The sequence below is a fragment of the Hemitrygon akajei genome, chromosome 14 (genome assembly GCF_048418815.1).
Source record: "Hemitrygon akajei chromosome 14, sHemAka1.3, whole genome shotgun sequence".
Lineage (NCBI taxonomy): Eukaryota > Metazoa > Chordata > Chondrichthyes > Myliobatiformes > Dasyatidae > Hemitrygon > Hemitrygon akajei.
Genome location: NC_133137.1, coordinates 16145958 through 16159714, shown reverse-complemented (window position 1 = coordinate 16159714; position 13757 = coordinate 16145958). Strand labels below are relative to the sequence as shown.

General features: G+C 39.4%; 1 protein-coding gene across 1 annotated transcript in view; it reads right to left on the bottom strand.

The window, feature by feature from the left end:
* The window catches only part of aacs (acetoacetyl-CoA synthetase), a 152812-nt gene that overhangs the window by 36484 nt on the left and 102571 nt on the right, over positions 1-13757 (bottom strand). Inside the window, exons 11-12 of the mRNA XM_073065526.1 lie at positions 8581-8645; positions 6153-6275 (exon numbers count right to left, since the gene is read on the bottom strand). Of these exons, the coding sequence (XP_072921627.1) occupies positions 6153-6275; positions 8581-8645 (188 nt within the window). The remainder of the gene's footprint in view (positions 1-6152; positions 6276-8580; positions 8646-13757) is intronic.

Genomic DNA, 13757 nt, shown 5'->3' with positions numbered 1-13757 from the left:
CTTTGCTCCATTCTCCCCTGACAGTACATTCCAGGCACCTATTACTTTGTGTGTTAAAAAAAAACTTGTCTCACAAATCTCCTTGAAAGTTCTCCACTCCCACCTTAAAGCTATGCCCTCTCGTATCTGGCATTTTCACACTGGGAAAAGAACTCAATATACCCTGTCCAAGTCTCTCCTAAGGTCATCCTATCAGGTTTCCCTTTGGCCTCCAGTGCTCCAGAGGAAAAGATCCAAATTTGTCCACACTCTCCTTATAGCTAATACACTCCAATCCAATACAGGCTACATCCTGACCACCCTCTCCAAAGCCCCCACAATCTTCCTATGGTGCGGTGACCAGAACAGCACACAATACGATAAACATGACCGAACCAAAAGGTTTAAACATTTGCAACACAACTTCCAAACTTTTGGACTCAAAACCTCAAGTGATCAAGTATTCATACCACCTACAAACAGGAGAAGATCTGCAGATGCTGGAAATCCCAGCGACACACACTAAACGCTGGAGGAACTCAGCAGGCCAGGCAGCAACTATGGAAAGGAGTACAGTCGATGTTTCGGGCCGAGACACTTCATCAGGTAACCATATACCTTCTTTACCACCGTACCCACTTGTGCTGCCACTTTCAACTGTGAAATGGTACCCCAAGATCATTCTGTACAGCACTGTTTCTAATGGTCCTGCCAGTTACTCTTACATCACTTCACACCTACAGGACTCCGTATGCCATTTCCATTTAGTCTACATCCGGCTGTATCCTTTTGCAACCCTGCTGAATATCCACAACTCCACCAATTCTCACATCATCTGCAAAATTACTAATCAAACCACTTATATTTTCATCCAAATCTTTTACATACACAGTATATTACAAATGAGAGTTGGTTGGACCTTATTCTTAACTGAGATAATTGATGCATCGTTTTTAATTCTCAAAAGATCTCTAGACTTTGGAAAGGTTTATTTTCAGAAATAAGCTTTAATGCAGCACAATCTTAAATGTCTTCTGGAAATCTAAGTATATCCACTGATATCCCCTAATGCACATTAGAAGTTACATCTTTTAAAAGCTGTATTAAACTGGCTAAATATGCAAATCATTATCATATTTTTTTGGGACTGCCCTGTTATCAAAAACTATTGGAGGGGGATACACAATGCCCTACAAGACATCTTTAAATGTGAAATACCCTTAGAGAGTAAGACCATATATTTTGGATATATACCTCAAAAATGGTTGAAAAGAGAAATATTTAATGAATATACTGTTAGTGGCTGGTAAAAAGACTCTTACTAGGAAATGGTTATCACAGGAGAGCCCAACTTTAAATACATGGATGGAAATTACAATGGACATTTACAAAATGGAGAAGATAACAGCATCTGTTAATCATAAGCTGGAACAATTTGATTCATACTGGGAAAAATGGTTTAACTACATAATGCCTCATAGGCCTGATTTTATTCTCACAAATCAATGAATCTGTTGTAAAAAAAGATCACTCCCTACTTGTACATAGTTCTTTCCTTTTGCTTGTTTTTTCTTTCCACTCTTTTCTATAAGTGTATACCTCAGATAAATACTTCATGGAGATTTGTGATATATATGATTATATGATATATAAGTACAATATCTGAAATACATCTTATGGAAATGTTTGTTTGATGATGAACTTTAGTTTAAAAAAATTACAAAAAAAAAAGACTGGCTAAATATGATCTCTCTCACAAGACCACATTGGCTTTGCCTTATTACTGTGAACTTATAAAGTTGTTTTCCATTTCCACCTTTGGTAATAGCTTTGAACAGTTTCCCTTTGACAGGCATATAGGTAATTGGCCTTCAGGCTCTCCCCTGCTCTCTCCTTCCCCCCTTTTTCAACAAAGGTGTCATTTTCCACTGTTTCTATCCAATGGGACTTTCCCCAAATCTAAGGATCCTTCAAAAAGGAAAACTGATGCATCTACCATCACCCACAGCCCCATCAGTTTGCTAAGCACTTCCTCATGATTGCACTTTTCCCAAGTTCCTTCCTCCCCTCCAGTTCTCAGTTTGCACCTATTTCTGCGATGTTACCTGCACCCTCTATTGTAACTATTTGTCTTTGTTAATTTTCATCACTACCAAAACTGCTTCTACTTTTTGATTTCCTGAATTTCACTCATCACCCTCTTCGGTGCCAAGACCATTGTTAGTTAAAGAGCCAATCCCCACTTTCGCCCAACTTCCTGACCTTCCTATATGCCATGTATCCTTTGATATTTAGATCCTTATCCACACTGTCCTGTATCTGCATCATTTGATTTTCCATATAGAACGTTCTGATTTTGCTTCTGGTAGGTACGATTTCTGTAGGAAGACACTGGCTTTGAATAATGTTAACTACAGCATAAGTGCTCTCTTCAACTATAGAAAAGGACTTCCATGGACCCATTGCCCAAGGAGATCAGAAATGGTCACTAACTTTCCTGAGAACCAAGCCTAGCTAAAGGTTCTGGGGAGTTGGTAAAGGTGATTACAGCACACATTTTCAAATGGCAAATCAATTCATTGCCTAATGTTAATCTATAATGCAAGGCAAAAATAAAATCAACTGCACTTAACAGTACCATCCTGAATGATCAGATTTTCCCTTAACTTAGATGAGAATTCAGCCCAGATTAAAAGAAATACAGAGTCTAAAAATAGATTCAAATCACCACCCTGATTACCCCAAGTCTCTGCTACTTTCTGCCTGAGGTGGTGCTTGACTTCCACGGCATCCTAGACCACAGTACAGTCAACAAAATACTTCTGAACAGCGATCTTTGTTGTAAGGTGAGAGCTTATACAAAGTTCCCACACGGCAAATTAATAACAGAATCAAAGTCAGGTTTAACATCACCAGCATATGTTGTGAAATTTGTAAATTTAGCAGAAGCAGGACATGATAAGTACAGGGGAAAAAAAAAACAATTGCAGTAAGTACATGTATATTAAACAGTTCAATTTAAAATAGTGCAAAAACAGGAAAAAAGTGCTCATTGGTTCAAGGTCTAGTTAGAAATCAGATGGCAGAGGGGAAGAAGCTGTTCCTGAATCACTGGGTGTGTGCCTTCAGACTTCTGTACCTCCTTCCTGATGGTAACAATGAGAAGAGGGCATGTCCTGGGTGGGTGGGGGTCCTTAATTATGGACGCTGCTTTTCTGAGGCACTGCTCCTTGAAGATGTCTTGGATACTTTGGGAGTTAGTGCCCATGGTGAAGCTGACTAAGTTTATAACTCTCTGCAGCTTACTTCGATGCCTTGCAGCAGACACCCCCCACTCCCAGACCGGACGGTGACGCAGCCAGTCAGAATGCTCTCCACTGTACATCTGTAGAAGTTTGAATGCTTTCAATGACAAACCAAATCTCCTCAAAATCCTAATGAAATACAACAAAGTAATCTGTTCTCCAGGAAGGTTGGTTGGAGAATAAATATTGATCAGGGAAACCACATGAAGACCTCAATTTTCAAGTTAATATCATGGATACCTTAGATCCAATTGTAACTGGTAAAAAGGGCTTTGATTTAAAAGATGACTCCTCCAAGAATGCAATGTCCCTTCATATGGCATTGGGGACTCCACCTCGTGTTTAAACTTCTGAAGTGAAATTCAAATCCATAACCTCAACAAGGGCAATCAATCAAGATTAAGCTGACAAGCTCCAACAAGGTGAATGGTAGGTGAAACATCATTCTTGGTTCTCCTCTGTGAGTAAGCAGGCATTAAACTAATCTTGAGAAAACAACTTAGGTATATCTCCAGTTGTTCTACAGACAAAGTTGACATCTCACTATTCAAGGACTCTTCTTCAATACAGGTATTCATTTAGAGAATGCGGTCTGGGAGTTCTTTTCTCTGACAGGATTCTTGTGAAATAACCTAATGTACAGAATATGTTTAAAAATCTAGAATCAGAATGCAAACAGATAGTTAAAAATCTTTGCAAAAAGTTTAAGGCTTACTCAGTGTTCTTTTAGAGCTTATGCTCTAATTAAAAAAGGGTGTATTGATTGCATGGCATTCTTCTGAAGTTTGATCAATATTACTTGAAATGTTATCTGAAACTTGGTTGATTTTTAATCTTTCATGAAACATTGACTTCAACCTTCTATCTGACTGATGAAGCTGAAGCAAGATGAAGCTTCAATACAAAGGAACAGATGCCATTCTCTTCAAAGTACTTCTGCTGATACAATGTCACATGTTCGTTCCAAACTCTCAGCTGAACATGAACATCTAATGGTTTCTATTTCAGAACAAGGCACTGTATATTTCCCCTTGTCACAAAAACAAAGACAAAGAGCTACAAGAAATGCCTTAATAAACACGTGTAAACAGTGATTACTTTCACTGAAAATTTGACCTACTGGGGAAATATTAAATATGAAATATAATAACAATAGGAAACCCTTAGTTCCAATGTACAGAGATTCAGTAATCTATTGACAAGATACACCCAATGACCACTTTATTAGGTACCCTTGTAGACCTGATTGTTCGTGCAAATATCTAATCAGCAAATCAACTCAATGCATAAAAGCATGCAGACATGGTCAAGAGGTTTAACTGCAGACCAAACATCAGAATGGGAAGAAATAGGATCCAAGTGACTTTGTTGGTGCCAGATGGGGTGGTTTGAGTATCTCAGCAACTGCTGATCTCCTGGGATTTTCATGCACAACAGTCTCTAGAGCAGGGGTTCCCAACTTCTTTTTTCAATGCCATGGACCAAAACCATTAAGCAAGGGGTCCATGGACCCCAGGTTGGGAACCCCTGCTCTAGATTTTACAGAGAATGGTGAGGGGAAAAAAGTCCAGTGAGCGGCAATTCTGTAGGCACAACGCGTCAAATCTTGAAAGTGAACTACAACATCAGAAGACCACGAACATACACTCAGTGGTCACTTTATAAGGTACAGGAGGTGCCTGATAAAGTGGTCACTGAATGTCTAGTATAGTATCAGTTTAATTCTCTTGAAGATTGTGGAAATTTATTCCCCTTCAAAAGTAGTGGAATCCCAGCAGTAGCTTTCAATTATCAATTTCAGGATGCAAAGCAAGAAAAATTGAAAGCTTGGCCATTGGATTACAAGAAATGGATATTAACGATCACTAGTGACAACAATATTCACCAAATTACTGCAAACGTTAGTTAATATACAAATTTTCATCAAGCCGATAAACAATAAGCTGTGCAAAACTCATGAAAGAAAGTCACAATGTGATTCTGCCAAGACTTTAATTTTCAACACTTTTCAATCAGAATACATTATTTGGCTGACTTCCAAATTGACATGAGAATAAATTATTCGCCCAAACAAAAACCGAATGTACAAAACTTTGCATTTTCTCCCTCCTTATGCCTACCCACATCATCATTTCATCAAATCAGCTGATGAAGCACGATTAAACCTTTCCTTCTTACCAGAAGGACATCTTTTCTAAATCCATGTAAAAGATTTCACTTTGAATGGCAGTTTGCCATCTGCAGTTTTCTCTGGTCGTCCTCATCAAGGGAAGACCAGATGTGGATTGACAAGAGAAATATAAAAAAAGTTGGGAACCTGCAAATTTGGTTTCAAACTACCATATTGCTATATTGTGACTAAAGTACCTAAATATACCATTCATCTCTTTCTAAAAGATTTATCTCACTAAAATACACTGATGTTCCCTACAAAATATACAAACCTCACTAAAAATCAACTCACTTGGGAATATATTAGCGTCATTGGCTCTACAGATTTTCTTTCCTCCTATCCCCAAAAAGAAGAAGAATCGTTCCAGTTGTTACAACAAGGGACATCTTGATGATAAAATGTCCCTTGATTCCTCCTCAAAGTGTCTCTCTGGTTGTGTAACTTAAGTTATGAACTTATTGAAAAATAGGACTTGGTCATCAATCTTTGCTTTGTCGAACACATTGCTATGCATGACAGAATGCCACATTAAATTAGTATTCCAATCATGAACTTCTGTATCAGTGTTCTTGCCTTGATGAGGATGTTACTTCAAGGATGAAATACATTTGAGACCTGAGCTGCATCACATAATAGAGCATGGTTACAAATGGTCTGTCTAATATAAATACGACACTGATTGTCTGAAATCTCACCTGTGATTGAGCCCAACAGGATATTACTTTTGATGTGCTTGTAGACATAATCATACGTCAACGGTTTGAGAGGGGATCCAGTTGACAGGAGAGTGTGTAATGTCTGTAGACTGTGAGTTTCACCTCGAAGGAGGAAATGTTGATTAAAATGTTAATTTCAGATTGGACTATTAACATTCGCATGAGAAGTAACACTTACAAATGATACATACTTATAGGGCATACGTTGCTGCAGAAATATTAGAATTTTAAATTTTCAGTGATATTTACTCATTGTCTTGTGAGCAACTTCATTAACTATAACTTGACTTCTTCCACAGCTTTCTCATAACTAATTTGTGTCCTTAAATTGACAATCAGAAGTGGCACAGCAATTGCCTTCAGTATTAAGATTCAAGTACAATTAAGCCATCTAGAAATAAAAGGTTCAGCAAGTCTTTAATCACACTTTAGAGCACACTTAATGCAATGGACCAATACCATTAAGCAAGGGATCCGTGGACCCCAGGCTGGGACCCACCCATTTTAGAATCAAGAATTGTAGTAAAGTTCTAATGAACTTTATGAGATCCAGGCGGCAGGACTTCCATCTGTTCAACATTATAACATGGATATATAAATTCCTCTATCAAACAAATAAAGTCCACATTGTATAATAATACTGAATAGATCGAGAAATTCCTAACTATTTTTAATTCATTACTAGTCATGGCAGGTTTGGCCCAATTTTTCTCTAATTGCTCAGGGTCATATTGGGAACTTCAAGGCTTCATGATCAACCACGCACATCCATTATTATTAATAAATCAAAATAATTCTGACTTAAAACAATTCGTCATGTTTGAGCATCAAGGCCTTTGTTTGCAATATTTCTCCTGCTTTGAAGTAGGTATGCCTACTCTCGTGATTCTTTGTAGTCTTAGAAGTGATTGGCTAACCACTGATCTTTGAAAGCAAACAATTTGAAAAGACTCCCAAATGTTCTAAGAACTGACAGAATAAAAGCATTTGTGCTGTTTGATTTTAACAGAGGCAGCGTCGAGATCCGTGCTGAACTGTTGCTAAAAGGCTAGGGAAGGTTTCTGCATAAAATTTGAAGTTCAGCCTTCAATCACGTAGCACTGACGCCCATACGAGGAGCAAGAGCTTCCCAATGACAGACGTCTGCAGAGCTTGTGGCTGCCTGGTCGTTGGCACGCAGTCCATTGCAGAGCACATCAGCGGTAGCTTGCAGAGCTGCCATGAAGGCGGGAGGGTGGGGTTGGAGGGGGTGCCCTCCTGAGCATACCACATGAGACACTACAGCTTGATTCAGCACTGTGCCGCAAATTGTAGGCCAATCAAGGGTCAGTGGTCCCTGCACGCAGCTCAACAACGAAACAATGGTCAGTCAAGGGAAATCCAGTGCATTACGTGGCATTCTGCGGGCCATTGAAAAGTGAAGCAAGGAAATGCAGTGACTTTTATTGCAGTCGCACTCCTGCACCCTCTATAATGGGCTCCTTTTCCCCTCCATTAGTGATAACTCCTCATCAAACTGTCCCCTAAGCTCCACTATCAATTAGCACGGCAAGGAGCAAGTGCTGTGCATCTCCTGATTAGGTTCATGAATGCTGTTGTGTTGTCACATGACACCATGACTGGGTGAATGCTATGGAATTGTCCACCCGATTTCCTAATGATCATTACGTGACAGTGCAATCTAAAATGGACTAAACCAATTTTAATGAGAAAATGCATGTATGTGTAATATATATTATAACATTTCTGTGCAATTGTGGGCTAATCCAGGCATCTATAAGACAGAACAGCGGAGATTCCACAATAATACACTAACAAACTGCAAATTCATAAATTAGAGCTGCAAATTGTGATTTGTGATATGTTATTGATATGATATGGGATTTGAACACCCCAATTAAGAATACATAAGCAAAGTTATTAAAGCAAGCTGAACATTTTTTCTTAGATGTTACAGCGTTTTCTGGAAATAGGGTATATAGCAAATATTAATTTCACCAGCAACCAATCTTCAGACCTGAATGTGGATTGTAGTTTGGATTTTAAATGCAGCCCTGAACAATAGTACCCATGGAGGTGTGGACTAGAGTTGACTGCAAACCAGACAACGCTGATTAACATTTATTTTGGGTGTCTGGAATGTTGAGGTCTTTGAAAACTATATGTAATTCAAAGGAAGCACTGCAGATACACTGCAACAATAGAATTGTTGTACTGTTACCTTTGATATTTAGCATATAAAATTTCATGTAATACTGGGTCAAGCTGGCCTCTGCTTCCAAGAGTGTCACAATATGACGCTCATTGCTCGTTTTTGTTCAATAAAACACTTTATATACACTAGCTTCAGTATCTCTCTGGTGACTTTGTTCACATCATAACAGATATCAATATTAACAAGTATTACCTGGCTTCAGATTTTTTTCTTCTAGAACAGCCAGCCATTTTGCACCAGTCCCCAGTATAGTAATTCTGAGGAAGAGGAGAAGAAACAAACAGGAATAAATATTAACACACAAATTGCTTTATTTGATTATGGCTACTGGGCTGCAGTACTTAGCTGGACATTTTTACTAAAGCTGAAAGTACAATATTAGTCGCTGCTGTAGAATATCAAAATATTTGGATTCCCTTCTTGAAAAACTAAATAAAAGATGTCATTAAGGTTCCCTTCCTTTAGTATAAGGGATCTTATTTGTACAATCCATAGAACATGTGCTGAGTTATCATCACATTACATGTTCCAATAATAGCTTTACCCTGTGACCCAACTAAATGGTTGCCAATTTATCAAAAGCCATGTATTGATTCTTACTTGCCAAGAATGGGGGTTGAAGAACTTATTTCTGACAGGAGCTTAAAAGTTAAGGATACCCAAAATTCAACATAGAGCAGGCAGGCGGCGAGTGTTTCGTGGGAGCATTCTGACTAGCTGTATCACTGTCTGGTGTGCAGGAGCCAATGCACAGGAACACAAGAGGCTTCAGAGGATTGTCGACTCAGCCAGCTCCATCACGGGCACAAGCCTGCCCACTATTGAAGATCATCTGCAAATGGTGGTACCCTAAGACGACGATATCCATCGTCACCATCTGGGACCTGCCCTTTTCTCATTACTGCCGTCAGGTAGGAGGTGCAGGAGCATGAAGACCCACATTCAACTTTTAAGGAGCAGCTTGTTCCCGTCCGCCGTCTCATTTCTGAATGGCTCATGAACCCACGAGCACTACCTCACTATTCCTGTTTTGCTTTTTTTTGTTTATTGTAACTTATGGTAATATCCTACATCTTGCATAATGCTGCTGTCACAAAACAGGAAATTTCATGACAAATGTCAGTGAGAATAAACCCGACTCTGAAGCGCAAGGAAGTTATAATTGTGGATTTGGCAATAAATTCTATCCTTTGATCAATGTAGCTTCACTCCACATTTACATTAAGGTGGCAGGTTATGGTTTTGTAGTTAGGAAATGTCACAATCAGGAACTGAACTGAAGCAAAGATTAATCTTTCTTATAATGTTTTTCTATGAACTTTACCAAGATGCAGTTTAAAATGTATAACCCAAGAAATTACATTGTGAATAAATTATCTAAAGTATGAAATGGTGGTGCAGCTTCTTTTTAAATGATGCCTTGGATATTGAAACAAGAACTGGCTGTTCAGTCAAGCTATTCTTCTATATTGGCTGAAAATATAGTGTATCAATCATTTCTAATGACAGAAGACCATTCTGCCGTGTATAACCAAAACTATTTGGTTGCTTGTTCAAATGCAAGAATGCAAACGTACTTGCAAAAGGATATCCAAAATATGTGCAGAGTGAAATATCTTCAACATTATACGCTGTTCTATATTTTGTAAACTTCTGTTAAATTATGACAAACCATTCAAGAGAGTCGCATTTAGGTAATTTCTTCTCAATGAGGCCAAAATTAAGAATCAATGGCCTCATTTAATCTGGATGTTCTTTGCAAAAAAAAAGACAGCTTTAGAATTTTATAACTTTTAATAAGAAGAAAGATAAATCCCAAAGATGTTTGCTATTTGCAGACACCAAAACAGATGTGAAAACTTAACTGGGCTGCCTGAGAATATGTAATGTCTGAAACATTTAATGTAATGGGATATAGCAAACCAACATAACCTACTTAATAGAAAACAGATACAGACACAACTGGAGTTCATTTCTGATGTCAACTTGACTGATGTCCTGCTTACCCCAGAGCCGGAAGGTTGTGGTTCAAGACCCACTTAAGGAACTGAAATAAATAATTTAGGCTTAGCCTTGAGTTCAGGGATAGATGAGGGTCGTATTTAATTTTTATACTTTTCCACTTTCAAAGCCAAGTACACAGCAAGATTAACAGACTGCTGGCTAATATATGATAATGAAAAGGACATACTAAACTTGACTGGAGTAGTCACGGACACTTTTCCTATTACCTTCAGTTCAGAGACCATCACAAAACCAGTAACGTGCTTCAGCTATTGCCAGTAACGGGCAACACTGGCCATTAAGTAGTGCAGATGAGAAAACAAAGTAGGGAAGGAATTTATGATGGGCTGCCAAGGTCTTGGAGGTATCACTGGGCACTGGGTTGGCCTAGAAGTTGGAGAACAAACCTCATGGTACAAGTCAGCTCAGATAAGTGCAAACTATCGCAAAAGCAAGGCAGGACTGACGCTGCAAACAGCAGAGCCTTGGAGAATGTTATAGAGCAGAAAGACATGGGGGTGCAAGTACATGACTTCCTGAAAATGGTGACATCGGTAGACAAGGTGGTGAAGAAAGCATCTGGCAGGCCAGCCCTTCATTAGTCAGGACAAGGAGTACAGCCGCTGAGTCACCATATTATCACTATACAGGGTGTTGGAGAACTGTGTGCAGTGTCGGCTGCCGAGCAACAAGAAGGAAGTAAGAAGGTCACTCAGCTGAAATGGGTGAAGAAAAGGTTCATAAGATGCCACTGGGACCAGTGGGTTTGAGTCGTATGGGAAGCCTAGGTAGACTGGGCTTATAGCCCTGGAATGTAGGAGACTGAGGGGTGACCTTAAAGACGTACATAAATTCACGAGGGGCATAGATAAAATGGATAGACACAGTCTTTCTCCCCAAGGTAGGGGATGGCAAAGATTTAGATGAGAGGAGAAAGAGTTAAACGTGACCCAGGGTACAACATTTCTACGCAGAAAGTTGTCGATTTCTGAAATAAGCTGCCAGAGGAAGAGGTCGATGTGGGTATAATTATACTGTTTCCTCGAAGGTGTGCACGTGTGCGTGTGCACACATCTTTTACTAGTACTGCACAAAGGAACTAAACTGCGCTCCAAAGGTTGTCTCTCTCTACGTCATTGGCACATTAAGTATATTTCACAATCGTACACAATCACATTTCCTTTTCCAGTTTCTTACGAGGATGGTGTTGGCAATGTGGAGTTTGCAATGATCTGCCTGCAGATTTTAGAACTGGTTTATTTATACCATTTTTATTGAAAAAAATTATGCAGTACACACATGCTATTGTCACCGGACAAAAAAAAAACTCCACAGCCACAAGATTTTTGCATGCGCTGGTCATTACAAATTAGATAGAGCATTGCTCGTGAGATATTTAGATGGGTACAGGGGTCAGAGAAGTTTAGAGGAAATAGGCAAACGCAGGCAAATGGGACTAGCTCAGGTAGGCAACTTGGTCAGCAGGGACAAATTTGGATTGATGAGCCCACTTCCATGCTGTATAATTCTGTGGTTATTAACAGACAAGAAGAAACTAGGAGGCTCAATCACCTATCAAGTAATATGGTGCAACCTAGTCTTCAGCACAGTCTGTAGCAATACCTCTCTAATAGTAAATGTAGGCACGCATCAAGAAGGGTTAAATCCAGTCCAGTTTACAGTACCTCCTTGGCTTCATCAGGTTGCTACTGTGGTATTTCATTCGCCTGCTTATGACTTCAGATTCCCTTGTTAAAGTTCTACACAGAAGTTGTCTAATTAACTGAAGGCTAGAGCCAGGGTATGAACCTTTGTGGAAGATATTCAAGAGGAAATGTTAAACCGAGTCTCACAACGGTTTGAAAGCCTGGGGATAGGAGGGCAAATTTACATTAACTGTTTGGATCCCACAAATGGTCACCAGCTCGGCAGATTTGCTAATGACACTAAAATTACTGCACTGCATTATCCAAACATAAACAAAGATTACTTGAGTAACACAATGTCTTCACTCTGAGTGAAAGATAAATAATTAACACATTTGACCTTTTCTAATTCCGACTGGCCTATTGCTTCCCTGAGACGGACCTCATTAGTGATGTTAATGTCAGTTACAGTTAAAACCAGAAACAGTGTCATAACTTGGAGACAACTGTTAAAGGCAGCAGGACCCAGAGGAAATTAATTGTTATATATTTCTGAATGACTGAAAATTTCCCACTCCAACTCAGGCATAACACGAGTGAAAAAAGCCACACGCTGAAAACTGGAAATAAAAGTAGTAAATGCAGGAAAAAGATCCTTCATCAGAAATGACCTTTTTATCATTCGCACTTCCAAGGATAGGTCTCTGGCCCAATATATTAATCGTTTCTCATTCTACAGATGGCGACAGCAGTTATTTATCTTTTATCCTGCTTGCAGGCCTTAAGACAGAGGAGCAGAATTAGGCCATTCTGCCCATCGAGCCTGCTCTGCCATTTCATCATGGCTGATCCATTGCCCTCTTAACCCCAGATTTTGGAAGTTGCTATTCTAAGGCTGTGCCCTCTGGTCCTCAATTCACCCACTATAGGAAACATCCTCTCCACCCCCACCTCGGCCTTTCGATATTCGATATCAGTGAGATCCTCCCCCCCCCCCCATTTTTCTAAGGCCCAGAGCCATCAAATGCTCCTCATACCCCAAGTGCAATCTGACCAATGCCTTATATCTGAAAAAAATACATTTGATATCCTCTTTGATATTATTGGCTAGCTTACCTTCACATTTAATATTTTCTCTCCTTGTGGTTTTTTAGTTGCCTTCTGTTGGTTTTTAAAAGCTTTCCAATCTTCTAACTACCCACCAATTTTTTGCTATATTGTATGCCCTCTCTTTTGCTTTTATGCTATCATTGACTTCCCTTGTCGGCCATGGCTGCCTCATCCTCCCTATTGAACACTTCATCTTTGGGACATATCAATCCTGCACCTTCCGAATTGCTCCCAGAAACTCCAGCCATTGCTGTTCTGCTGTCATCCCTGATGCAATCCTCTCCACTCAACTTCAGCCAGCTCCTCTCTCAAAACTCAGTCATTCCCTTAACTCCATGGTAATACAGAAACATCTGATTTTACCTTTTCCCTCTCAAAATGCCGGGTGAATTCTGTCATATTATGACCACTGCCTCTTTAGGGTTTCTTTACCTTAAGCTCCCTAATCAAATTTGGTTCATTGCACAATACCCAATCTAGAATTGCTTTTCCCCTAGCAGCCTTAACCACAAGCTGCTCTAAAAAGCCATTTCGTAGGCATTCTACAAATTCCCTCTCAGCACCCATCTGATTTTCCCATCGACCTGCATATTGAAATACCCCATGATT